At 59.8% G+C, this 25239-nt stretch overlaps 1 protein-coding gene across 3 annotated transcripts in view; it reads left to right on the top strand.

The window, feature by feature from the left end:
• SEMA6B (semaphorin 6B) overlaps positions 1-25032 on the top strand; it is an 86649-nt gene extending 61617 nt beyond the window's left edge. For all 3 annotated transcript variants that reach the window (XM_084614241.1, XM_084614242.1, XM_084614240.1), the window contains exons 5-17: positions 489-551; positions 3812-3913; positions 5535-5625; positions 6666-6785; positions 7083-7171; positions 8142-8359; positions 10904-11035; positions 11793-11942; positions 15450-15644; positions 17154-17294; positions 18525-18602; positions 19925-19983; positions 20300-25032. In XM_084614241.1, the coding sequence (XP_084470367.1) occupies positions 489-551; positions 3812-3913; positions 5535-5625; positions 6666-6785; positions 7083-7171; positions 8142-8359; positions 10904-11035; positions 11793-11942; positions 15450-15644; positions 17154-17294; positions 18525-18602; positions 19925-19983; positions 20300-21309 (2448 nt within the window). In that variant the 3' untranslated portion in view covers positions 21310-25032. The remainder of the gene's footprint in view (positions 1-488; positions 552-3811; positions 3914-5534; positions 5626-6665; positions 6786-7082; positions 7172-8141; positions 8360-10903; positions 11036-11792; positions 11943-15449; positions 15645-17153; positions 17295-18524; positions 18603-19924; positions 19984-20299) is intronic.
• Positions 25033-25239: the final 207 nt, after the last annotated feature.

Raw genomic sequence — 25239 nt, 5'->3', positions numbered from 1 at the left:
TGGCGCTGCAGGTCTCCCCCAGGGGCTGCTAACCCCCAGGGCCGGCTCCCCATGCCTCCGCCAGGGACCAGCCTCACTTATTCATGGGTTCAGAACAAAGCCGCTGCCTTCAAGTGGGAGCCTGAGTGCAGGATCTCTCCAGGCAGCTCCAGGAGCAGGTCACACAGTCCTGGGGGCTCCTAGCAATTAGAAGCCCTGGGCAGGTATCCGAGGTACAAATGTCAGCCCAGCCCCTCAGGCCACCACTGGCACGCAGGGGGCAGCATGCCTGGGCCGGTCTCTTCCCTCTGTGCATAGAGATGCTCATGCAGCTCCCAGCAATGCACCAAATGCAGGGAGCTGAGACCCAGCCAACTCATCTCACTGATGGCTGCGGTGGGATGGGGCTAACTCGGTGCAGGGGGAGCAGCTGCAGCTACAGCTGCAGGACATCTGGGCCTTTCACTCACCTGAGTTTGACTTGAGTTCCTTGTTGGTTTTATCCCCAGAAATTGACTTGGGGGTCGAACCCACACGACATCAGCATCTGCCGGATGAAGGGGAAGCACGAGGTAAGGGTGCAGCCTGCCCTGCTGCCTGGCCTGCAGGGGCGGGGGCTGGGGGGAAGTGGTGTTTCCCCGGCACATTGCCCCAGCACTCTGCGCCCCCCACTCCTCTCAGGCTAGGACTCCCAAGGTGCTTGCCATTACTCAAAATAGTGGCACCATGCTATGCACACTGGTGCCAGGATTCACGCTCCCAGCTTGGGCGTGCACCAGGATCCACACCCCAGCTCACTAATGCCAGTACACCCACTCCCACAACTGTCCACTGAGCACACTGGCCTTGTTTGGTGCCTTAGCTCTCTGGCCAGCTCCTCCCATTGCCTCCCACTCGCTGTGGGGTGGTCAGCGTGGGCCCCACCGTGAGCTGTGTGTGTGTGTCATATTCTCTGCCTTTTAATGCCCTGCAAACATTTGTGTCAAATGTGATTTATTAGATGCTAGTATAATTGGCTTTGTAATTAATTATTTCTGGTCTGTTGATCAGAACAGACACATCTCATAATCGGTAAGAAATCCAATTTCCAGATTCCATTAATGCCTCTTCAGGCTGAAAAAGGCAGAGCACCGGGCTCCCCAGGGAGTGCAGACCGGGTGTCCCGCTGGATCAGAACCTGGGACAGCAGGAGCTCTGGCTCACAATTACAGCCAGGAAGTAGAATAAATCAGCCTTAGCTGAATGGGGCGCTGTCTCATTAAACATCTGAGGGCCAGACTCTGAGCTTCCTTACACCAGTCTGAATCGGGAGTGGATCTCTTCACACACAAAGAATTACTCCAGATCGACATTAGTGTAAGGGACGGGAGAATCTGACCCACAATCTTCCTAAAACATGGGAGGTCAATGGTTTCAGACGTGGGGGTCTGAGAGTGGGATTTTCAAGAGTACCGAATGGAATTTGGCACCTAGTTCCCACGGAATTCCCGTGGCACTTGAGTTCCCAGTTCCCTTAGCCTGCAGCCGCAAATCCGTACCTAGACACCCCCGTACAAGTGGCCTCAGTTTCTGTGGTATGGAATAACTGCAGCATCCATGCAGTGGAAGTTGTGGCTGATCAGCGCGCGCTATCTCCCGCCCCGCCTCCCCAACCCCCAGTTCCCATTCTTCTTTCCCACTCCTCTCCCTACAGTGTGTCCTCTTTCAACCCCCCCTTCCCAGTCTCTGTATTACCCTTCACTCATGCGTCCCTCCCCAACGCAATCCAACGGGTGCCTGTGAGAATCCAGCGCTGTTATTTACATGGTAATCTCAGGGTCCCTGTCCTGTTTGAAAATCCAACCTCAAGCGCCTAACCGTAGGCACCCAGGTGTGGACGTTTTGCCCGTCTTGGGGGAGGCGTTTGCAAAAGGCATAAATGGGAGCTAAGCACCCAACTCCCCTAGACTTTCAGTGCGGGAAGGGCACCTAACCTTCCCTTTCTGCCTTTGATAAGCGCCCTCCTTGTCTTATCCATGTGACAAATAACACCCCAGCTCCAAACACAGAGAGGGTTTGAACAACCAAGTGGGCTCCTGGGAAGAAGGAAAACAGGCTCGTCAGTTTTAGGGCTCTTCCTAGTCAGTTTCATTTTCAGCTGCCCAGCCCTGGTTACAAGGCAGCTGGGATTGGGGCTCCCAGGCTGCTGGGGAAATTTTACTTCTTTATTTTTTTAATGTTTGCTGCTTTTTTTTGGTTAATAAACCATTTCTGTGATCTGAGGGTTTCTAATTTTTTGAGCCTGACTTGGGGCACTAGTGAGGGTTTAAAGGACTGTTGCCCTCCCCAGCCCCCACCCCAGCCCCAAACTGGGCTCAGTTTTTATTCCTTGCGCATTTGGGAACCCTCATCCACAGTAACCTCGAACCCCTGGCAGGTTCCTGAGCCTTGCACGGGCACACACCCGGCCCCCCCACCTCTCCCGCACCTCCAAGCTTTGCAAAAGCATTTCCAGCCGTTTCCATCCACCCCTGCCCTTGCTCACGTCTTGTCTTTCTGCCCAGGCAGCTTTGCAGGGTTTCGGCCTCTCTTTGTTTCCCAATCAAAGCGCATGAATGTGTGTTTCCATGGTTTCCTAGCAGGCCTGGAAAAAAGAAGCTTTAAGGTGCTTGGTTGGATTCTTTTTTTTTTTTTTTCCTCCCCTGCACACTTTTGAAGGCCTCGTTCCTGGAGCTTTGGTTCACAAGGGCCAACCGTGGGGTGTGCAGGTGGCCATCAGCCCCTAAACGTGCAGCCTTTCTGTTTGTGTCCACCCTGCCATCTGGAGCGGCACCTGGAGCCGGCTGGAGGAGCCCATCTGTATCCAGCCACTGACACCTCTGTGCAAGGTTAAAAGCCACTGTCAGGTTACAAATCCTGCATTCAAAATCTTTCCCTCACCTGGGCAGCCAACGGCGTCGAAGATGATTAAGGCTGGATGAATTTTTAACACCTCTTTGTTGCCTCTGTCCATGCATATTGTCCCCTTTTGGCATTTCCCTCCGACTGGACAATGAAACTAAACGAAGCCTTTAACTAGTGGGATGTCTGGGTTCCCAGGTACTAGCCCAGTCACGCTGCAGTGTTCCCAGTGCAAACCCTCCAGGGCGTTTTAAATAGAAACAGAAAACTGTTCTAACCTAGATTTAAAAACAAAAGCAACCGGGAAACATTTCTAGCTAGATGACTAGATAGATAGAGGAGTTTGCTTAGAGATGGGTGGATTTTACAGAGGAGAGGGATAGATGGGGATGCAAGTGAAGGGAGGGACAGATAAAGAGATGGATAGACAGAGGAGCATGGATAGCTAGCTAGGTAGGAATGCATGGGGGTAGATGTAGGGGGAGGCATGGGGTGGATAGATGGGTGGATGGATAGATCAGATGGGTGGCTGGGTAGATAGGATGGATGGATACAGGGGGTGCACGGTGACTTAGAGAGATGTACTTCTTTACCTGAGCCATAAGTGGGGCGAGGCTCCCTGACCATGTCCTTTGAAGGTTGTGCTTTCCCTGATGTACTGAGATGGCCGCATGGTGCGGTCCTCGTCCCCTGGCACGGTGCTGGGCCCATGGTGGCCGAACCAGCCCACAGTTTGGCCATCTGGGTGCATCAGGCCAAATGTTGCTCCCCGATACCAGGCCCCCCGCCCCACACCCATGAGTTCTAAGAGCAGGGATGGGCCCGTCGTCCCAGGCTGGCCCAGAACAACGTTTCCCAACTCCGTCCTGGACAACGTAATCCCAGCGCAGTGAGCGGGGCTGCTCGAGCAGCCCCTGCCGCTGGCTCTGACCCCCCCCCCCCTCCTCTCCAGGCCGAGTGCCGGAACTTCGTCAAGGTGTTGCTGGTGCGGAACGAGAGCACGCTCTTCGTCTGCGGGACCAACGCCTTCAACCCCGTCTGCGCCAACTACAGCGTGAGTCCCCCCCCCCGCCCCACCCCGCCGGGGACGGAGAACGTGCCAGCCAACGGGCTGGGGCGCGTGTGTGTGTGGGTAGGGGGCGGGGGCGGGGCGGGGGGGGACCTCTCTGTGCGCAGCATCTGCCCGTGTCTGTCTGGCGCTCGCACGGGTACGTGGGGTGTGTCCCCCGTGTGGAGCGAGCGAGCGCGTGTGGGGCACGTGCCCACGTGTTTAGCATGGAGTGGAGCCTCTGTGTACCGTACGTATGCGTGTTCCGGTGGGTGGCATGTGCCCTGCATGTGTGATGTGTATGTAGTACGTGCCTGTGTGTAGCAGGTAGTCAATCGTATGGACATGTAACATGTAACATGTATGTATAGTATGTTCACCTGTGTAGCGTGGACCCCTGTGTAGCGTTTGTGGGTCTCTGTGTCATTTGATCGCTGACTGGGCGGGTGTCTTCCCCTGACCCCCCTGCCCTGCCTGGGGACTCTCCCCTCTGGGCACGCGGCGCCCTGGTCCCCCGAGGCCTGCTTTCCTTACGCTCCTCACAGCGCCGGGAGCAAGGCAGCTGGCAGTGGGGCCGGGCAAAGTGCAGGGCGTGAGCACACAGTGCACCCCCCTCGCCCTGGGGAGCAAGGGGCAGCCCCAAGGGCCCGGCCCCAGGGGAACTGCTCATGTTGCGTGGGGCATGGTTCTGGGATGGAGCAGAGCTGGCGGGAGGGTGTCAGTGGGGCAGCACAAGGCAGCAGGGGCAGCCAGGGGCGCAGTGCACTGGGGACATTCCCCCCTCAGGCCCGGATCCCTGCATCCCCCACTGGGGCTCTCCCTGCTCCCTGTGCTGAACCCCGGTTGCCTCCGAGCCGTTGCCAAGCGGACCCCAGGGGACAGACACAGCGCAGAGCTGATCAATGCCAGCTCTGCAAAGGTCCCAGCCCAGTGCGAAGGAGGCCAGGCTACCAAGAGCCTGGGAGGGAGCGGTGAAGCAGGGAGCAAGGCAAAGAGCCGCAGTGTATCCAATATTGAGGGGAACAGATGACACTGACCCGCACTGCTGTCATCCCCTGGCACAGCGGAGCCAGGGGCCAGGGAGCAGCATGTTCCAGGGAGAAGCCAAGGAGGTGTCCGTGGTGGGAATCCTAAACGGGTGGTACCTAAACTAAAGAGTGGCCCCAGCTCAGGCGTGGATCTGACGGCACCGGGGTGATGGGGCAGGAGCCTGGGGAACCTCCTGAATCCAAGAGGGGATGGGGGTGCAGGCTGTGTGAGAGGCAGCCTGGCACAGCCCGGGACTCAGGAGAGATGGGTTCTACTGCCGTCTCCGGGGTGTGACCGTGGACAAGTCATTTTGCCTCGCTGTGCCTCAGTTTCCCCTCCCTTGCCCATTTAGACTGTAAGGTCTTTGAGGTGGGATCGTGTGTGTGCCCAGCGCCCAGCATGGTGGCACTCCCCTGGCAGCCAGTAGGAGTCGCAACACTCGGCACCCCGACAGGCAGTCATTTAATGAGGTGCCTGGTTGTGGATTTAGGGGCCTTGCTTTAGTCCGTCCCTGAGTTTGCTGTTCGTGGGCGAGTGCGGGGAGACTTGGAGCTTTCAGGCCCCAGCGCGAACTTACCACCTCTCTCTCTCTCCTTAGATGGACACCCTGGAGCCCATTGGAGACAGCATCAGTGGCATGGCCCGGTGCCCCTACGACCCCAAACATGCCAATGTCGCCCTCTTCACGGGTCAGTACTACCCGGCCTGCTCCCTGCTCTCGGGAGGGTGGGGGAGGGCATCTCTGCTTGGACTCAGAGTGATGAGCTCCCTGCTGGGAGCCTGCCTGGCTTGGGGGGCCAAATCCGGGGGGTCACTGGCTTTTTGATTTTTTCCTTCCTTCTTCCTTTTGTTCATTTTTTCTTTTGCTTTAGCTGTCTTCCTTTTGTCACTTTGTCCGTCTACTCCAATAAATACCCATTTATCTGTCTGTCTGTCTGTCTTGCAGTGGTGTTGTAGCCGTGTTGGTCCCAGGATATGAGAGAGACAAGGTGGGTGAGGTCATATCTTTTCTTGGACCAACGTCTGTTCGCGAAAGAGACGAGCTTTTGCGCTACACAGAGCTCGTCTTAGCTTGCTGCAGCTCGGAAGCGTCTCTTGCACCAACAGAAGTTGGTCCAATAAAAGATATCACGTCACCCACCTTTTCTCTCTCATTCTCTATCTATCTATCTATCTATCTATCTATCTATCTATCTATCCCCATATACTCCCTATATCTATCTATCTATTTATCTATCCCCATATAACCCCTCTATCTATCTATCTATCTACATACACACCCCAATATCTATCTATCACTCCAATATCTATCTATCTATCCCCATACACACCCCAATATCTATCACCCCAATATCTGTCTATATATCTAACTACATACACACCCCAGTATCTATCTATCACTCCAATATCTATCCCCATCCACCCCATCTATCTATCTATCCCCATACACACCCCAATATCTATCACCCCAATGTCTATCTATCTACATACACACCCCGATATCTATCACTCCATTATCTATCTATCTATCCCCATACACACCCCAATATCTATCTATCTATCACCATACACACCCCAATATCTATCACCCCAATGTCTATCTACATACACACCCCAATATCTATCTATCACTCCATTATCTATCTATCTATCTATCCCCATACACACACCCCAACATCTATCACCGCAATATCTATCTATCTATTCATTTCCTCTCTCTCCTTGGCAGGCGGGATGCTGTTCACGGCCACGGTGACGGATTTCCTGGCAATCGACACAGTGATCTACCGGAGCCTGGGGGACAGCCCCACTCTGCGCACCGTCAAGCATGACTCCAAGTGGTTCAAAGGTGGTTTCCCGTCCCCACAGAGGCCATTCCCAGTGGGGTGCGGGGAGAGGGAGAACATTCTCTGCTGGGGACCAAGCTGGATCTGATGTGGGGGTTCTGTTACCTGCTGCCTTAGAAAGTTTCTCAGCTTGGAGGCTCCTGGGGCAGCTCCCCCTATGCCACTCCCGCCAGGCCCTGTCTCAAGGCGAGGGTGCCCCCGTAGGGAACACGCGCTGCTGACTCTCATCAGGTTCCCCCCCTCTCTGCTTCCTGTAGCTAGGCCCTGACCCCGTTGTGTTCTCGCCCTTCTCCCACCAGAGCCCTACTTTGTCCACGCGGTGGAGTGGAAGAGCCACGTCTATTTCTTCTTCCGGGAGATCGCCATGGAGTTCAACTACCTGGAAAAGGTGAGGCACCCTTCCCGGGCTGCAGCCAGCGCTCTCCAGGGGCAGGGCCGCCCAGCCGGCGTCTGCTCTGCTCCTTCACTTCCCTAGGTGAAGTCTTGGGGACAAGCTAGGGTGGAGAATGGAGATCACAGGCCTTGGGAGCACATGGAGGACCGATGGTTCTGTGGGCAGTGGATGCTCCTGACCCGTCGATACTGATTTACAGGGCAAAGTACTGGGAGAATTGCCTTAGCTTCAAAGCAGCGCACGAAGGCTGCAGCTGGGCTCAGGATTCTATTGTGCAAGGCGCTGCGAAGACACAGGAGGAGACAGACCCTGCCCCAGCTGAGATCAGGGCCCCCACCGTGCAGGGCGCTGCACAGATACAGGGGGAAGACAGTTCCTGCCCCAAAGCACATACTGTGTAAGCGGGCGAGCCAGACAAAGGGTGGCAGGGAGGGAGAGGCACAGAGAGGGGAAGTGACTTGCCCGCGGTCACCCAGCTGGTCAGTGGCGCAGCAGGGAATGGGTCCCAAGTCTCCTAAGTCCCAGTCCCGTGCCCTGCTCCGCCCTGCTGTCTCTCCAACGGGGACCTAGCGCGGGTCTGTGGAGGCAGGTTCTGGGCAGAGGTGGAGGAGAGGCGGCAGCCTGGGAAGGTGGGGCGTTCGCACTGACTGGCCTGGGACCTGGGGATGGGCCGGACAGAAGATCCACCCACAGAAGCGTCTTCAGGCCAGGCTGTAACTGGGGTGGGGCACAGAGGCCGCTGCATGGGAGATAACCACAGTGTGTGCCACGCTACACCCCCCCAAAGCTCAATCCCTCTCTTCCCCCCTCCACGATCCTGCAGTGAAAGGGCTACTGACTAGCCAGGGGGGCGGGGGGTACAGCAGCTCCGGTGTGGGCAAGCGGGAAGACGGGTCATTGGCTGGGCTGGGAGGGCGGCAGGGGCGGGTGCCTCCTCCCCGTGACACCCTCGTCCCCGCGGCAGGTGGTGGTGTCCCGGGTGGCCCGGGTGTGTAAGAACGACATGGGCGGGTCGCAGCGCGTGCTGGAGAAGCAGTGGACGTCCTTCCTCAAGGCCCGGCTGAACTGCTCCGTGCCGGGGGACTCGCACTTCTACTTCAACGTCATCCAGTCGGTGACGGACATCCTGTACCTGGACGGGCGGCCCGTGGTGCTGGCGGTCTTCTCCACGCCCTCCAACAGGTCAGTCCTCTGCAGCCAAGGGGCAGGGAGGGGCCCCCGGCACCGTGTCCAGCTGGGGGGGTCTCTCCTCACTGCTCATTTCGCCCCCAGCTGATGTTCGCGCCCCCTTCCCAAAGGAGCAGGCATGTGCCCCAGCCAGCTTGGGGACCTGATCCTGCAGACTGCCTCGCAAAGCTCCCACAGGCTAGTGGATCTCAGCGTTGGGCCGATGGCTCCCACGGGACGTCTGCAGAGAACCCCGACGTGCTGACCAAATCGGGCACAGATCAGTCCGTCCCCCCCTTCTGAAATTCCACTTGCAGTCTCTGCACACGCACACACGTGCACACCCTCGCACGTGGGCCTGGGGGCCTGCACACGTGCACTTGTGCACACATCCTGCATGAGCCCTGAGGGCCAGATCCAGGTAGCTGAAGTCAGTGGGAGTCTCTGCATTCGTTCCACTCGGCTTTGGATCAGGGCTGCACGGACACCCGCACTGTTGTCCCCCCAGCCCTGCAGATTTTCCACGCAGCCTTGCTGAGAGGCCGCTGCGCCTCAGGGAAAACGCATGCACGCCCGGCTTTGGGCCTGATCCGGAGCTCAAAGACTCCCATTGCCTTGCCCTGGCCATGGATCAGGCCCATCGTGAGTTGCTCCTGGCACTTGGGCTCAGACTGTCCCTCCCATCCACCAGCCGTGCAACGGGCTTTGCGTGATTTAGGGGGTCATCGTGCATATTTCACACCCGGGGGGCTCAACTCCCGGCTCTGTCCCAGGTCCCACCACCACTCCACCGAGGCCCCCCCCCCGCCTCTTCCTGACCCCGCTCCACTCCCACCTTGCCTCTTCCTGCCCAATTCCACTCTCTCCCCTCAGCACACTGCATCCTCGCTCCCCCCCCCCCCCAGCCTCCTGCCTGCCGTGAAACCGCTGATTGCGGCGGGCAGGAGGGAGGGGGCGGCACTGATCGGCAGGGCCCGCCAGTGTGCGGGAGGCACTGGCGGGGGGGAACAGGGATAGAGGGGCTGCCGGTGGGTGCTCCCCACCTATCCGCTCCCTAGCCAAGCCCACTGGGGTCCTCCTGCCGCGTGGCACCATGGGAACCCACGGGGACGTCAGTTTCACCCGCGAGGGTCCATTCCATGGCTGGGATTATGTGCAAACCTGCGGGGGATGGCGGGGGAGAAAAATCCAGACGTGCCCCTTCTCCGGGGAGGCCAGGGCATCTCCCGTCACAGGCCCAGGAACATCCCTGACTGCTGCGGGCGATTGGTATGCGCTGCCTGTTGAGCCCAGGGCTAGGGGGCAAGGGCTGATTGTGCAGTGGGGGGTCCCGGCTCTTTGGGTCTGGCGGTAGCTTTGGTAACAAGTCTGCCATGGCGAGAGCCGCCCAGGGTGGGCAGTGGGTAGAGAATGGGTTTTTTTCTCTGTCTTTTGGCTGCTCTGAAGGCCTCCCTCCCCTGTCTGAGCCATGCAGTCTATCCCTTCCCCGCCCCCCACCCCGAGCCTTGGCAGTAGCCACCAAGAGGGGCAGGCAGCTCGGCCCCCTCCGGGATGTTAGCACCCTGAGCCATGCCAGCTGCAGAGACCTCCCCATCTCCTGCCGCCACATTGGTTAAGGTGCCAGGCACGGACGGGGCAGGCCAGGGGTCCCCCGAGGTGAGAGGATGCTGCGGTGTGGGTCTGACACAGCTTTGTGTGACTGGGAGCCAAGTAGCTGCTTTCAGATTGCTGTGCGGAGAACCTGGCCTGGGCTGGATCTGGATCCCAGACAGAACCCAGCCCAGGCTCCAGACTGGATCCCAGATGGAACCTGGCCCAGACTGGATCCCAAACAGAACCCAGCCCAGGCTCCAGACTGGATCCCACGGAACCTGGCCCAGACTGGATCCCAAACAGAACCCAGGCCAGACTGGATCCCAAACAGAACCCAGCCCAGGCTCCAGACTGGATCCCAGATGGAACCTGGCCCAGACTGGATCCCAAACAGAACCCAGCCCAGGCTCCAGACTGGATCCCAAACGGAACCCAGCCCAGACTGGATCCCAAACAGAACCCAGCCCAGGCTCCAGACAGGATTCCAAACAAATCTACATCAAGACAAATCCCATCCATAGCTCAACCGAAACTAGATCCCAAACAGAACCTGGCTCAGATCCGTAAGCAGATCTCACGCAAAACCAGACTCAGAAGCCAAACCAAATCTGAACGGAATCAAGCCCAGACACCAAACTAGATCCCAAACAGAACCCAACCCCAAATGGATCCCAAACAGAGCTGGGCCTAGACACCAAACCAGATCCCAAGCAGTACTAGATCCCAAACAGAACCCGACAAAGGATCAGCGCAGAGTCAAAGCGGAATTCAGCCCCAGCCCCAGACAAGAAACGTTGGGACACCCAAAAATATTCACCCAAGTCCTTAGCGAGCTGCTCAGCCCAGGCCCGTAATGTCCTCTGTGACCTTTGCAGGGGGGTCCCGTGCTGTGCAGGAGGAGTGTGGGAGTGGGTGCTGGGAGGCTGGGCCGGCGACATGGCTCTCATGGCCCTTGTGTCTCTGCAGCATCCCCGGCTCAGCGGTCTGCGCCTTCGACATGGCACAGGTGGCATCTGTCTTTGAGGGGCGCTTCCGGGAGCAGAAATCCCCCGAGTCCATCTGGACTCCCGTGCCAGAAGAGATGGTGCCGAAGCCGCGGTGAGTGGATGGCATGCACCCTGGGCAACGGCCTGTGTGTATCGCCAGGACCCCGCAGCGGGCTGGCTGCCAGGGCAGAGCACCCAGGCTTTGTGTGGGCAGACCAGGAGCGCTGGCCCAGCAGAGAGCGGGAATGTGGAGCGATGCCCATGCAGAGAGCATGGCCAATTATCAACCCTCTCCCACCCTGTGTCCTGGGGGTCCCTCTCCTCCCCTGCGTCCTGGGGGTCCTTCCACTTGCCCACCTTGGTCCTTGTGTCCTGGGTTGTCCCTCCCCTTCCCCATCCTCTGTCCTGGAGTGTCCTTCCCCCACCCTGGTCCCCATGTCCTGGGGTGTCCATCCTCTCCCTGACCCTGGGTCCTGAAATGTCACCCCTCCCAGCCCAAGTCCTGGGTTCCCACCCCATCCCCCACCATGGGCCCTGAGTCTTAGAGTGTCCCCCTCACCGCCCCCACCTCCAGTTCTAACTCAAGAGTCACCTGTGGCCCATGCAGTCAGATCGAGGGTTCGGGACCAGCCCCTGCCTGGAGGTTAGGGGGGCGACAGAGGGAACGATCCATTCATGATCCGTTGGTCACACCCCTGCTCAGGTAGGCAGGGCCGCCCCCCTGCCCCGGCTTCCTGCTCCCCCGGGCCACTGCTAGCAGCTGCACCCTCCGGGAGGGACACACAGGGGTGGGAGGGGTCAAGGTTTGCGGGCGAGAGGAAGTGGGGGGGTCTGTGCCACTCAGCCCTTGCCTCCCCCTCTGCCCCCAGGCCCGGGTGCTGCGCAGCCCCCGACATGCGCTATGACTCCTCCAGCTCCTTCCCGGACGAGATCCTCAACTTCGTGAAGACGCATCCCCTGATGGACGAGTCGGTGCCTTCCCTGGGCCACGCCCCGTGGATCATCCGCAGCATGACTCGGTGAGAAAACCCGCCCGCTCGGCCGTGCTTCCCCCTCCCTGGCGCCCGGGGGGGCCCAGGCCACACACACACCCCACCCCGCAGGAACAGGGGGAAAGCCAAGGAGCAACACACGCCTCGAGCCGCTGGCTCCCTGGAGGCCTGGCCTGGGTGCTCCCAGCCAGGAGCAAAGAGCCAAGAGGTGTGGCCGGACTGGTGTTTAGGGAGGGTGGAGTGAGTGTTAGGCAGGACTGGATTCCCCCTTCGTTCCCCTGTCTCAGCTGCCTGGAGCAGATTTAGGTTGGTCCTGGGGCCGGTTGTGTTCAACATCTTCATTAATGATCTGGAGGATGGGATGGATTGCACCCTCAGCAAGTTCGCGGATGCCACTAAGCTGCAGGGAGAGGTAGATACGCTGGAGGGTAGGGATAGCGTCCAGAGTGACCTAGACAAATTGGAGGATTGGGCCAAAAGAAATCTGATGAGGTTCTACAAGGACAAGTGCAGAATCCTGTGCTTAGGACAGAAGAATCCCATGAACTGCTACAGGCTGGGGACCGACTGGCTAAGCAGCAGTTCTGCAGAAAAGGACCTGGGGGTTACAGTGGACGAGAAGCCGGATATGAGTTTGCAGTGTGCCCGTGTTGCCAAGAAGGCTAACGGCATATTGGGCTGCATTAGTAGGAGCGTTGCCAACAGCTCGAGGGATGTGATTATTCCCCTCTATTCGGCACTGGTGAGGCCACATCTGGAGTATTGCGTCCAGTTTTGGGCCCCCCTCTACAGAAGGGATGTGGACAAATTGGAGAGTCCAGCGGAGCACAATGAAAATGATCAGGGGGTTGGGGCACATGACTTACGAGGAGAGGCTGAGGGAAATGGGGTTATTTAGTCGGCGGAAGAGAAGAGTGAGGGGGGATTTGATAGCAGCCTTCAGCTACCTGACGGGGGGTTCCAAAGAGGATGGAGCTCGGCTGTTCTCAGTGGTGGTGGGTGGCAGAACAAGGAGCAATGGTCTCAAGTTGCAGTGGGGGAGGTCTAGGTTGGCTATTAGGAAACAGTCTGTCACTAGGAGGGTGATGCAGCCCTGGAATGGGTTCCCTAGGGTGGTGGTGGAATCTCCATCCTTAGGGGTTTTTAAGGCCCGGCTTGACAAAGCCCTGGCTGGGATGATTTAGTTGGGGTTGGTCCTGCTTTGAGCAGGGGGTTGGACTAGATACCTCCTGAGGTTCCTTCCAACCCTGATCTCCTATGATTCTATGATTTTCCTTAGAAGGAGATAAACGATGCGAAGGGTGTGTGCACAGGTGTGTGTGCACGTGTGCACTTGCGAGTGTGCGAGTGTGTAAGTGCGTGTGAATGCATGCAACTGAGTGTGTATGTGCACATGGGCCCTTCTGAGGGGGTGTGTCCATGTGTATGTGTGCACTTTTGAGCGTGGACATGTGTGCATACATGTGAACTTGTGAGTGTGTCTACACTTGTGTGTGTGCGTGTGAACTTGTGAGTGTGTCTACACTTGTGTGTGGACATGCGCACTTGTGCGTGTGTGCAGTTTTGAGTGTGGGGACATGTATGCACATGGGTGTACACATGCCCTTGTGCGTCTATGCATGCTCTTGCGAATGTGTGTGCCGGTGTGTAAATGTGCATTTGTGAGGGGGTGGGTGTCACATGTGCACTCGTGGGTGTGTGCGCACATGTGCCTGTGCGAGGACTGAGGGCACCAAGAGGCTTGATACATCTTCTCAACTGTGCTGCCGAGATTGCCTCATTCTAATTAAATCTGCCTTAATTGCTGTTTTATGTGGAATTAATCAAGCATCACTCCCTGGCTCTCAAGCCAGAAGCTCCCATCCAGAGGCTCTGGGGGCTCCTGTTGATGGGCAGATGCATCACTCGCTGGGATTCGAGGCGTTGAGAGGGGAAATGCGGCGGGGTGTGGTGGGGAGTGTGCACCGCACGTCGGGGGGTGCATATGCGGGAAGCTGGGAGGACGGGGACAGGGACCAGTGCACGTGCCAGGGGGGCATGCGGTTGCCAGCCGGGCCCTGATGGCGCGCTGGCGGGAGGGAGCAGGAGGGGGTGGGGAGCGCAGTGCTTCCCAATCCTCACCCCATGGTACCAGCACTGAAAATGCAAAACAGCCGGAGTTCATTGGTGCTGATAATTACAGCTGTGATGAGACAACAGAAAACTTATTCTAATTGACCCTTTTGGGGGGGTGTGGGGGTGGGTAGGGACAAGGAGCTCTTGTTTAGCTGCAGCTTTCTGTAAAGGTTGTGATACCCACCAAAATCTCTTCCTCTCCTCTGCCTGGCCTTGGCTCGGCCTCTGGGGGCCTTTCTCGGGGGTCTGTCTGTCCATGGGTTCATGGGTCTGTCTGTCTATAGCTGTGTGGGTGTATGTTGCATAGCAAGGAAACCACTGAAGTGGTGCAGGGGTGTCTGTGCCCACACGTGATGTGCAAGTGTGTGAACATGTGGAAGCAGGGATGTCCCTGTGTGGAGAGGGATTGTGTCCAGAATGTAAGTAGAATCTGTGCATTTCTGCTCTGGATGTATGGTGCATGGGCTTCTGGAGTCTGTATGGATGCCGGGGGGGGGGGTGTAGGTGTGTGGGGGTGTGTACATGTGTGTATACCTTCTTGGACTGTTGTTTCTTCAGGTTCAGTTTGGGATCTGGGTGGGTTCTGATGGGGATCTGGGTTGGGTTCTGATGGGGATCTGGGTTGGGTTCTGGTTAGGATCTGGATGAAGTTCAGTTTGGGATGTGGGTGGGTTCTGATGGGGATCTGGGTGGGTTCTGATGGGGATCTGGGTTGGGTTCTGGTTAGGATCTGGATGAAGTTCAGTTTGGGATGTGGGTGGGTTCTGATGGGGATCTGGGTGGGTTCTGATGGGGATCTGGGTTGGGTTCTGGTTAGGATCTGGATGAAGTTCAGTTTGGGATGTGGGTGGGTTCTGATGGGGATCTGGGTGGGTTCTGATGGGGATCTGGGTTGGGTTCTGGTTAGGATCTGGATGAAGTTCAGTTTGGGATGTGGGTGGGTTCTGATGGGGATCTGGGTGGGTTCTGATGGGGATCTGGGTTGGGTTCTGGTTAGGATCTGGATGAAGTTCAGTTTGGGATGTGGGTGGGTTCTGATGGGGATGTGGGTGGGTTCTGACGGGGATCTGGGTTGGGTTCTGGTTGGGATCTGGATCAAGTTCAGTTTGGGATCTGGGTTGGGTTCTCATGGGGATCTGGGTGGATTCTGGTTGCGATGTGGGTTGGGTTTGGGTGGGGACGTAGATTTCCCATACACACTAGCAGGAGGGCCGTAAGTGGTAACTCTGCAGTTCTTTTCTAGCTACAGAGAGTCCGATCCACGCTAGGTGTGTTAACCCCGGGACACTATCCCATCTCCCCTTCCTCCTGCCTCACTCCCCCACATCTGATGGCATCACCTCTTCTCTGGGGCTTCTCCTGAACCTCAGCCATCATGAACAATAACGAGCAACCCCACTTCCACCCCACACTCTGCAGGTATCAGCTCCGTAAAATTGTGGTGGACACTGCGGCGGGGCCCTGGGGCAATTGCACCGTGGTCTTCCTGGGCTCCAACACTGGCACCATCCTCAAGTTCCTGATCAAGCCCAACATCAGTGCCAGCCGCTCAGCCATCAGCGCCGGGAGCCAGAGCCTGCTCCTGGAGGAGTTCGAGACCTACCACCCCGGCAGGTAGGCGGCTAGCGCTTTCGGAACAGTGGCACCCAGGGGCTGGGAATGAAGTTAAACAGGATGGAGGGGGTTTGGGGAACATGCAGTGGGCTTTGGGGACACAGAAATGCCAGTCAGAGAACAGGAAATGCCATGGGGGCGGGCATGGTGTAAGCACCTGGACGGATGGATCCGAGTCTCTGTGATACTAAGGTGAGTCCCTACGGCTTTCTCACAGCAGCAGGGAGTGTTGTTTGTGCCCACCTGGGGAAAGTCTCCCCAACTATCCAGAGTTACACTCCCCAGCTTCTACTCTTGTGGCACGGGAGTGCCCAGTCCCTTGCGTCTGGACACCCGCAGCGCACCCCAGGGTACTGGGTTCATCGTGGTTCTGCCCTCTCCTTAGCATGAGGCATGTGGACGTGTCTGTAGCAAACCCAAAGCGAAGTGTATTTCACAGAGCTTGAGACAGAGACTCAAAGAGCAGCAAGTACAAGGATTTGGAAACGTAAGGTTACAGGTACAACCCAATCTAGAGCCTATACTTATTAACAAGCTGCTTTCCTGTCTAACAAGGTATTTCTCACCCAAATGGTGAGTCCGTGCAGCACTTGTCCAGTCCAGAAAGCTGGGATCCACCTGGAGCTAGCGTGTCTCCTCCATAATGGATAAAATCTTGGGCCCTCTCTTCTCCTGCAGTTACAGACTCTTGTCTCTTGGCCCAGGGGGGGTCCCCTATTTTCTTGGGGTACTTGGGTCTTTGTAAATCCTCAGGCCTGCAGCTTAAACGGCAAACTCAGGGCGGCTGATTCAGTCCGCCACCTCGCCACTGGGGACGAGCTTCACTTCAAAGCTGATCTCCTCTGTGTTACGTCTCTCTCCAATGACTTCCTCTCCAAACATCTCACCCTGACCATGACGATCAGCTAGTTCTTAGCTTGCGGCAGAGACCCTGCATGACCCCCCCACCCTCCCATGGTGAACAAGTGAGACGATGGTGCGACGCGGGTACTAGACCTGCCTGGGCAGGTCTCTGTCACAGTCTCCCATGTAATTCTCAGGCCCTGGTGCAGAAGTTGGCTTCCGTGAGGGGGCGTCAGATTCACAGTGGCTCCCACACGCACTCTGAGTTCACGTTCCGTGTCCGCACAGGCCTGCCCCTGGCCCTCCACGTCCACCCAACGCAGGGTGTGATCAGTCCCCAGGTGTCAGGCCTCCCTGACAGTGATGCAGAGTGAATCCCGCCCCATGGTCCATCGGAGGACCTCCCCATCTCCTGCAGCACAAAAGGACCTCGGGTTCCTTGCCTGACTTGGCACCTTCTCAGAGGTGTGGGGAGGAGCGTGGGGCTTTGGTTCTGTTCTCTGTCTGTTGGGAAGGATGCCAAAGGTCCCTCCGCCCCATGCCCTTCTGGGGACCAGTCCCAGTTGCACGCTGGCCACCCCGCACAGTGGCAGCCCAGGGTCAGGGCGGGCAGGCTCTCCTCTGGGACATTGGGCGGACTGAGATTTCCCCTGGGTCTGTCTGCAGGTGCGGCCGAGACAACGAGGACGAAAGGAAGCTCTTGGGCATGGAGCTGGACAAAGCCACGGGGTCCTTGCTGCTGGCCTTCCCCCCGTGCGTGGTGAGGGTGCCCACTGCCCGATGCCAGCAGCACTCGGGCTGCATGAAGTGAGTTTCTCGTCCTCAGCTCGGGGGTTGTGAGTGGGCGGGGTTTGGGGTTGTGGGCGGGGCTTGGGGTCCGTAGAGCATCCTTCCCCCGCAACACACAACCCTCTCCCTGGTTTTGCATTGAAACCCCTGTCTCTCGTCCCCGCTGTCCCATGACTGTGGTTCTGGGGGGTGAGGGGCGAGTTCCTCTTGTAGGAGCCAAGCTGCCCCGCAAGTAATGCCATCCATCACACGTGGTGGGGCCCGAGGGCCGGTGCCCACGTCCTCACCTGCGACATTCCCCAGCCTCATTATCAGAGCCCGAGACACAATTATTCAGAACGTCTCGGCTTAATACCTGGCCCCTTCGGGAAGCTCCTGGCAAATTAAAGCTCTGGCTTCTAGGAAGGGACTGAGCTGAGGGCAGCATGTGATTTTTCCAGGACAACCACCGCTTTGTCCATCAGCTCCTGGGCTCGAGGGGGTCTCCAGGGGCATTCTGGGCCCCTTCCCTGCCGTCAGCTCCAGCGTGGCCACAGGCCAGCTGCCCACCTGAGCAGACGTGCCCTCCGTCCCCTGGAGTTGAGAGTCGACCGAGAGCTGAATGAAGCAGGGGACCTTATGTTAAAAATAGCACGTGACCATGAAAACTGGGACCCTAATGCAGACTTACTAGGGCACTGGATTGAGGTAATGCGGGCATTAATGCAGCCGCTTCCTGCCTTGGGCGTGCTGGACAGTGTAACCCCCATGTTCTTCTAATGGAGCTTTTCGGAGGTCATTATTTGGATGTGGCCCCATTGTGCCAGGCGCTGTGCATAGAGCGAGAGACGGTCCCTGCTCACAGACAACACAAAAGATGGGAAGGGAAACAGAGGAAGTGACTTGCCCCGGGCTCCCCCAGTAGCAGAGCTGGGACGAGAACCCAGGCGTCCTGAGGCCCTGCCCAGCTCCCCACCCACCAGCCCACGCTGCCTGCATACATGCCAGCCTGTGTTCCTTCGTTATTTAATAGTCAACACAGCTTCTTTGCCGCCCCGGATGCAGCATTCTCACGAGTCGCATCCAGGTTCTCAAAGACCCCATGAGCCAATTTCTTCGCCACGTGACCTTGCTGGCTCCAAGGGGCCTACACCAGGGATAGATTTGGCCCAGTAAACTGTCCCACCCTGACTATGGACTAGGCGCCCGCGATCCACCGTGCCAGGACGTGGACTTCTCTAACCAGCCCCCTTGCCTGCCGGGTTTCAGGAACTGCCTCGGGAGCCGGGACCCTTACTGCGGCTGGACCCCCGAGGGCTCCTGCATCTTCCTGGAAACCAACACCAGGTAATACTGGCCAGCGAGGACCCCTCCAGGGCTGGGGGTGGGGAGCCGTCTGGATGGGAGTTGGCTGCTGCAGGTGGTGCTGGGTTAACGGCCCTAAAGACCGGAGACCTGGGGCAACCCAGGCTGTGGGATGAGCCTCCGCCTCGCTGCCCTGCTACTCTGCCTCCACCCTGATCTGGTGGGGCCACCTCCCTGCGCCTTTGACCTCTCTGCTGAGCCAGCCAGCCTGGGGTACCACTGATTGCGCAGGTGGGGTTTATGCTGCGACCCTCCTAACAGCTGGGCTGAGAACCAGCAAACTCATCTCACGCCCAAGCCCCGTCAGACGGTAACGGCATGTGGTCCCCACCAGGCGGGGCGGGAATTCGGCGCCCAGGTGAGAGGTTTTGCCCAGACTTCTGCTGCCGAAAGAATCCCGGGATCTTCTTCCTCATGCAGCATCTCAGCCCTCGCCCTGCCGGAGACCCCGTGTCCCTGCCCCGTGCTAGGCGTCTGGGGATAAAGGAGAGATGCTCAAGAGGCCAGCAGCTCCTCGGGGTGTACTGGGGAGTAGCTCCCTCCTGGGGTGCTCCACGGACATAGGGCTGGACCAAGCCCCAGATTACGGAGAGGGGAGGGATTTGCCAGTGGGGCCTATTGAGACCCAGAACACGAATGGGGGACCATCCACCGAGCATCTCCCTTCCCCTGGGAGCCCTTTGCTCCCATCCGACCGTCTGCTGCTGCATTCCCCGGCCCAGCCCGTGCTGAGCACCCCCACCCCAAGGGTCGTGTCATTTCCATGTGGCGTCACTGGAGGAGGTTAGGGGGGTGGAGGATGGAATTCCCTCCCCTGCAGGAATCGGGCCAGGGCTGGCATCTGGCCTTGGCGCAGGAATGCCCCGGGGTCTGTAATGACCAGACTCGGTTCCACGTGTCAGCTGCCATGGGGCCCCCAGCAGCCCAGCCCGGGGCCCCCAGCACCCCCTGGCACAACCCTGGGGTCTGCACTGACTGCAGGGGTGAAGTGTCCCCTATTCAGCCAGCCTCCCTCCTATTCCCAGCCCCCGCCCCCAGCACTGTGCCCTGTATTGGCTGAGATGGGAGCATGCCCGCCCCTTAGCGCTCCGGGTTTGCTGTCTCCCACCCGAGTGCGGCCCCAGCCAGGCCCCGTTTGGTTCCCGGGGCAGGAAGCACACGGCCAGCAATGAGCTGGCAGCTGACCCCTCAGCATGGCATCCCGCCCCCGGGCAGCAGTCATGCTCAGGTCCCAGGGAGCACGGCAGCCTTGGCCCATTTCCTCCCTCTGACTGATCCCTTCCTTCCTTGTGGCCGTCCCGCAGGGCTGTGTTCGAACAGGACATCGCCGGAGGCAGCATCTCGCACCTCGGGGAGTGTGAGGGTAAGGGCTCGCTGGCGCAGGGGGCCGGGGTTGGGGGGAGCTGCCGTGGGGAAGCCTGCATGGCTGGCCTCCCAGCTGGCATCGGTGCGGGACTGCCGGGGGGGAACTCACGGGGTAGGACAAGCAGCTGGCCTGGGCAGGGCACTGCTGTGGGGAAGCTCAAACTGCCAGATCCCAGCTGGCACTGTGGTCCTGGTGTGGCCCTTTGGACTCTCTGATTGCTGGAAGCACCGGGCAAGCGCACGGTGCCAACGTGCCAGGCAGCCTGGCCTGTGCCCCGCGCCCCATACGCTCACCCGCTCCTCCCTCCCCCTAGGGCTGGTGACCGAGAGCTTCGTGGAGGAGCCAGACGGGCTGGTCTCCGTGAATCTGCTGGTGATCTCCTCCGTGGCTGCCTTCGTCATCGGGGCGGTGATCTCCGGCTTCAGCGTGTGCTGGTTCATCGGGCACCGGGACCGCAAGGAGCTGGCGCGCCGCAAGGACAAGGAGACCATCCTGTCGCACAGCGAGTCGGTGGTGAGCGTCAGCCGGCTGGGCGAGCGCCGTGCCCGCGGGGGCCCGCCCGAGAACCTCCTGGCCCCGCTGATGCAGAACGGCTGGCCCAAGGGGCTCATCAAGGTCAGCCAGCACGACCTGGACTCGGGGGTGCTGCCCACCCCCGAGCAGACCCCCCTGCAGCAGAAGCGCTGCCCCGGCAACCTCAAGAACTGCAGCTGGGAGCAGAGCCACAATCTCATCAACGCCTCCATCCGCGAGCCGCCCTGCGCGGGCTCCTCCGTCATCCTCCTGCACTCCGGCCGCGCCCAGGCGCCCCACCACCTCCGGGCCGGGCGCGCCATCCCCATCTGCCACTCCAGGCTCATGGACCAAGAGCTGGAGGACGAGGCGAGCGACTCCTCCACGGACATGCGCTACCTGCCGGTGAGCGGGGGCCGGGAGCACGGCGAGGGGCCGAGGGCCCAGCAGCAGCCGCCCGCCTCCCACCGGCCCGGCTTGGGCAGGAGCTCGTGCGGCGAGTTCCCCGTCACGCCGCACGACAGCCCGGACCGGCGCCGGGTGGTGTCGGCACCGAGCGGGCAGGCCGGGGACTACGCCGACGGCAGCCACTGGAAACCCGACAAGCTGAACTTCAACAGCAACAACGCGGCCAGCAAGGCGGCCGCCCGCCTCAAGAGGAACCACACGTTCAACAGCGCAGAGAACCCAGGGGTGTACAGCCGGCACGCCGGGCCCCCGCGGGCCCCCACGCTAGGCAGCCAGCACACCCTCACGGACCTCAGCCACCTCCTCAAGTACAGCATCGAGCGGACTCCCTCCGTCAAATAGGAGCCGGCCGGGGAGAGGGTGTGGTTTGGTTTTATAGCCTCCTCTTGGGGGCGGGGTTTCAGTGGAGGGGGCGGAGCATAGGGAGCCTCGCTCCCATCCAGGGGGAGACGCCTCAGACCCAGGTGTCTCCAGCAAATGACTGTAGGGGGCGCCAGAGAGGAGCCGGTTGTGGGGCCGGGGCGGGGTCTCCGCGTTTGCTCTGGCAGCTGGTGCTTCCTCACTGGACTCTTCTCCCCTTACCTGCCCACTCGCTCCTTCTTTTCGGTGGGATCTAGGCAGGATTGGGGCCCCTCCAAGCAGGATTTCATCATCACCCTAGATATAACAAAGCAGCCATGAGGGGATGGAAGGCAGCTGGCTGGAAAAGGCCCCAGTGAACCTGGGGTTCCCCCCACCCCACCTGGCTCGTCACTTCCTCGTTTTTGTACTGTAAATGGTGGGGGTGTGAGATCTTTTAATGAGTGGGTGACTTGCTCCTTGACACCCCTGGCGCAGAGCGGCCTCCCCAGGATCTCAGAGCTCTCCGCTCTCCTTTTGGGAGGGGCCAAAGCCAGAGTTCCCCTCTGGTCCCCCCCGTCTGACACTGCCAGGTCCCTGCCAGTGCCCAAAGTCCCCCTCTGCCTCTTGCTGGGAGGGCACAGGGCCTGGGTTTCCCTTCTGGCCTCACCTGGCAAGGGCTGGGCCCGTTCCTATGCGTGTGGTGGGCAGCGCCCCTTCCGCCCCATGCTGGCAGGGATGGCACTGGGTGCAGCGCCCCCGCTGCCCTGCACTGGCAGGGAGCAAGACCCCCTCTGTCTGTCCCAGGACAGGGCTTCTGTTGCGTGGTCCGGAAGGTCTGCGACCTCCAGTGAATCAGGCCTGTTGGCTTCCCGGCCAGCCCAGCTAGGACTGGGATCTGGTGTGATGCCCGTGGGCGCTCCACTGGTGGACCGGCAGAGAGAGGGGGCCGGGGGTGGGGTGGGGGGGATGTTCCCTTTCCGCCTGGCTGGGGCCAATCTGTCCTGGCTCCCCGATGGCCTGTCCAGCTACCGCGCTGCAGAGAGAACAGCACTTTACCCGTCACCCCGGGAAGCCCTGCCGGGCTCACGCCAGCGGGTGGCATTGGGCTGACGCTGCAGCAGGGTTACCGCTGCGCTCCCCGGAACCACCCATCCTCCTTCCCTACGGCATTTCCTGATACTGCCCCCCAGCCGCCTCCCGGCCCTCCCCTGGGCTGTTCTCCCCACGGCCCATTTCGTGCACTCCCGAGTGCAGGGCGGGCACTGGTCCCTGGCAGGGCGGGGGGCACAGCTCACTCGGCCGGGGCAGGCGGGGCACGCGCTGCCGGGCAAGGCCAAGCAGCCCGCACGAGGCCCCTCTGAAATGTCTGACGAAACAGTTCCCCGGCTGCCTCCCCCGCGGCTCCATCGCCCCCGTGCCTTGATGCAGTCGGTCACACGCCGCCCGATTTCCGGCAGGAGCCCTTCGCGCGGGGGGGGCAGAGGATTGGCACAAACGTAGCCTTAGGGATGGTGGAGTCCCCCAGGCTGGGGGGGGGCTGGGGGGGCGTATGTCTCTGGAACAATAGGAAGCACAATTTTTCTGTCGTTGTTTTAAACCCGTTCAGGGGCTGGTTTTCTACCGACCACCAGGCGGGAAGGGGCCCCGGGGGTGTGGCTTGCTCTGGCTTGGCGCGGATTCCACCAGGACTTCCAGGATGGGATCTTGGCCTGTTTGTATTTTTATTTCATTGTGGGGGGAGGGAGGAGGTGGCCTTTCTTTTTCTTTCCTTTCCTCTGTCACAAATTGCACAATCCCTCCAGCGCGGAGGTGTCTCTCGGGCCAGGGGTCAGGAGTGTCTCCGGCTGGGGCAGGGCAGCGGGTGGGGTGTTGCCCCTGCTGGTCCCCTCCCAGGGCCTAGCTCTGCCCACCTGCGGCCAGGCAGGGAAGGGGCTCTCCGGGAAGTCTGGCTCCTGCCCCCCCCCCACTCCCCCAAAGCACAGATTGGAGCCTAGCTGCTGGCACGATCCCGGAGGCGGTGCGGCGCTTGCGGGCCCGGGGAGCGGGCCATAACACGGGCATGCGTCGGCCTGTCTGTATGCATGCCTGGCGCTGCCCCCCGCGGGCACGCAGCCAGCCTCTCGGGGCCTGAGCTGCGGCTTGCAGGGGCGCCTCCAGCTCTCATCTTCCCCAAGGTCTTGGCGGGAGGCTCAGAGCTGGGGGTGTGGGACCAGCTCTCGTCTACACTCGCTCCTGGTGGCGGCTAAGCCGGTGCAGCTCCCCAGGCAGGTGGGGACCGGTGAAGGTTGCGGGGCATGGGGCTGGTTCAGATGGTCGCCCCAATGCTCAGCTGCTTCTCCCAGCCTCTCTGGGGGGTGCAAAGTCCATGGGGAGAGTGGGGGGAGGATTCACTTGCTCCCCAAGTACGCTGCACCCCACTCAGACCACAGAGCTGACAGGGATGGCTTCCCCTGCTGCATTTCGGCACGTACAGCCACAAGCACAAAAGCCACTGAAACGAGGTCCCCAGCCCCCTTGGGGCCGCAGGGTCTGGGCTAGGGGCGGGAGCCGGGTTCTTGACCTCTCCGAGCCTGTTAGCTGGAGCATTGGGTCCAGGGTCAGATCCTGCTGCTGGGGGCGGCCTTGCTGGTCCCAAATGAAGAGGCTTTGCCTGGGGGCTGGACCCTCTGCCCACCCCAGTGAAGGGGAAGGACTGGCAGTGTGGGGCCAGGGCAAGGAAAGACACCTGAAGGAGGTGGTGACCGCCTTGGTGCTGGATGGGAAGTGGGGAGAGGCAGCAAAAGGTGCTCGCGGGGCTGGGGAAGGTAATGTGGGAGCAGCTGCCCCCCTCCCTAGAGCTGGCCTGCAGCCTGCCCCCCTACCCACACACACTTGGCCTTCTCCACCAGGGTTGGCAAAGCACAGCTCTCGCCTGGCACCGTCTTGGGGCTGGAGCACCAGGCGAATGGGAGCTGCTGGGGGCTGGGCACTTTGTGCGAATTTAGCCACTTCCTTTAGGTGCCTGAATGGGAGCTGAGCTCTTGTGACCATCAAGCCAAAGGGGCCTGCAGCCCCGTGGGTGTGGTGTGTACCACGCACCGGCTGCAGCCCCGTGGGTGCAGCGTGTACCATGCCCGGGCTGCAGCCCCGTGGGTGTGGCGTGTACCACGCCCGGGCTGCCAGCCCGGTTAGCCCGCATCTGGACGGATCCTGCCCACACGCTGCCCAGGCCAGCTTAAAAAGGCAGCCAAAGCTCTGGGAAGATGGAGACTGCTCAGCAGGGCTTCTGCCCCGGCCCGCTGCAGATCCTGGGCCCCGCCAGCCGGGCTCCTGCTTTCCCAAGGGAGGCTGGGGGGCTGGATCCCCACCCTGGGGAGTTTGACGAGGGAGCAGAACCAGGCCTGGGGGAAGAGGGGAGGGGACCGGACCGTGGCGACGTGGAGGGTGGCAAGACAGCTGTGATGGGCTCCGCAGAGAGGGGCAGGCGTCTCTTACTGCCCCCAGGGGAAGCTGGGCCGCCCGCTACCCACCACTGTAAATAAGGTGTGCGAGGCATGCAGCCCTCAAGGAGACACCCCACTGCCAAGCGAGTGGTCAGTACGATGCAAGTTCTCTTGTGACCTGTACCCCCCTGTGACCTTTCTCCTTTGAACCCACACAGCCCATGCATGCTACAGCAGTAAACTCTTCTCTGTATAACTCTGGAGTTCCCCCTGCCAATAAAGTTCTGTTCACAAGACTGGACCCCTCTGCCCCACACCCACGCCCACTTTCTTTTCTCGCTTTCGTTGGCCCCGGGGGTTCCCCAAGGGTGGGAGGAGGGGATCCACAAAGAACCAGGTTGTGGCTTATCCAGTTCTGGGATTAATCCAGTGGGAAATGCCCCTGGTACCTCGTCCTTGCCATCTGTGCCAGCTTGACTTTGCCATGGCCAGTGGGGCTGAGATCTGC

Source organism: Lepidochelys olivacea (assembly GCF_965140295.1).
Source record: "Lepidochelys olivacea isolate rLepOli2 genome assembly, chromosome: 25".
Lineage (NCBI taxonomy): Eukaryota > Metazoa > Chordata > Testudines > Cheloniidae > Lepidochelys > Lepidochelys olivacea.
The sequence above is the reverse complement of the archived record's forward strand: the minus strand, read 5'-3'. Positions and strand labels throughout refer to the sequence as shown.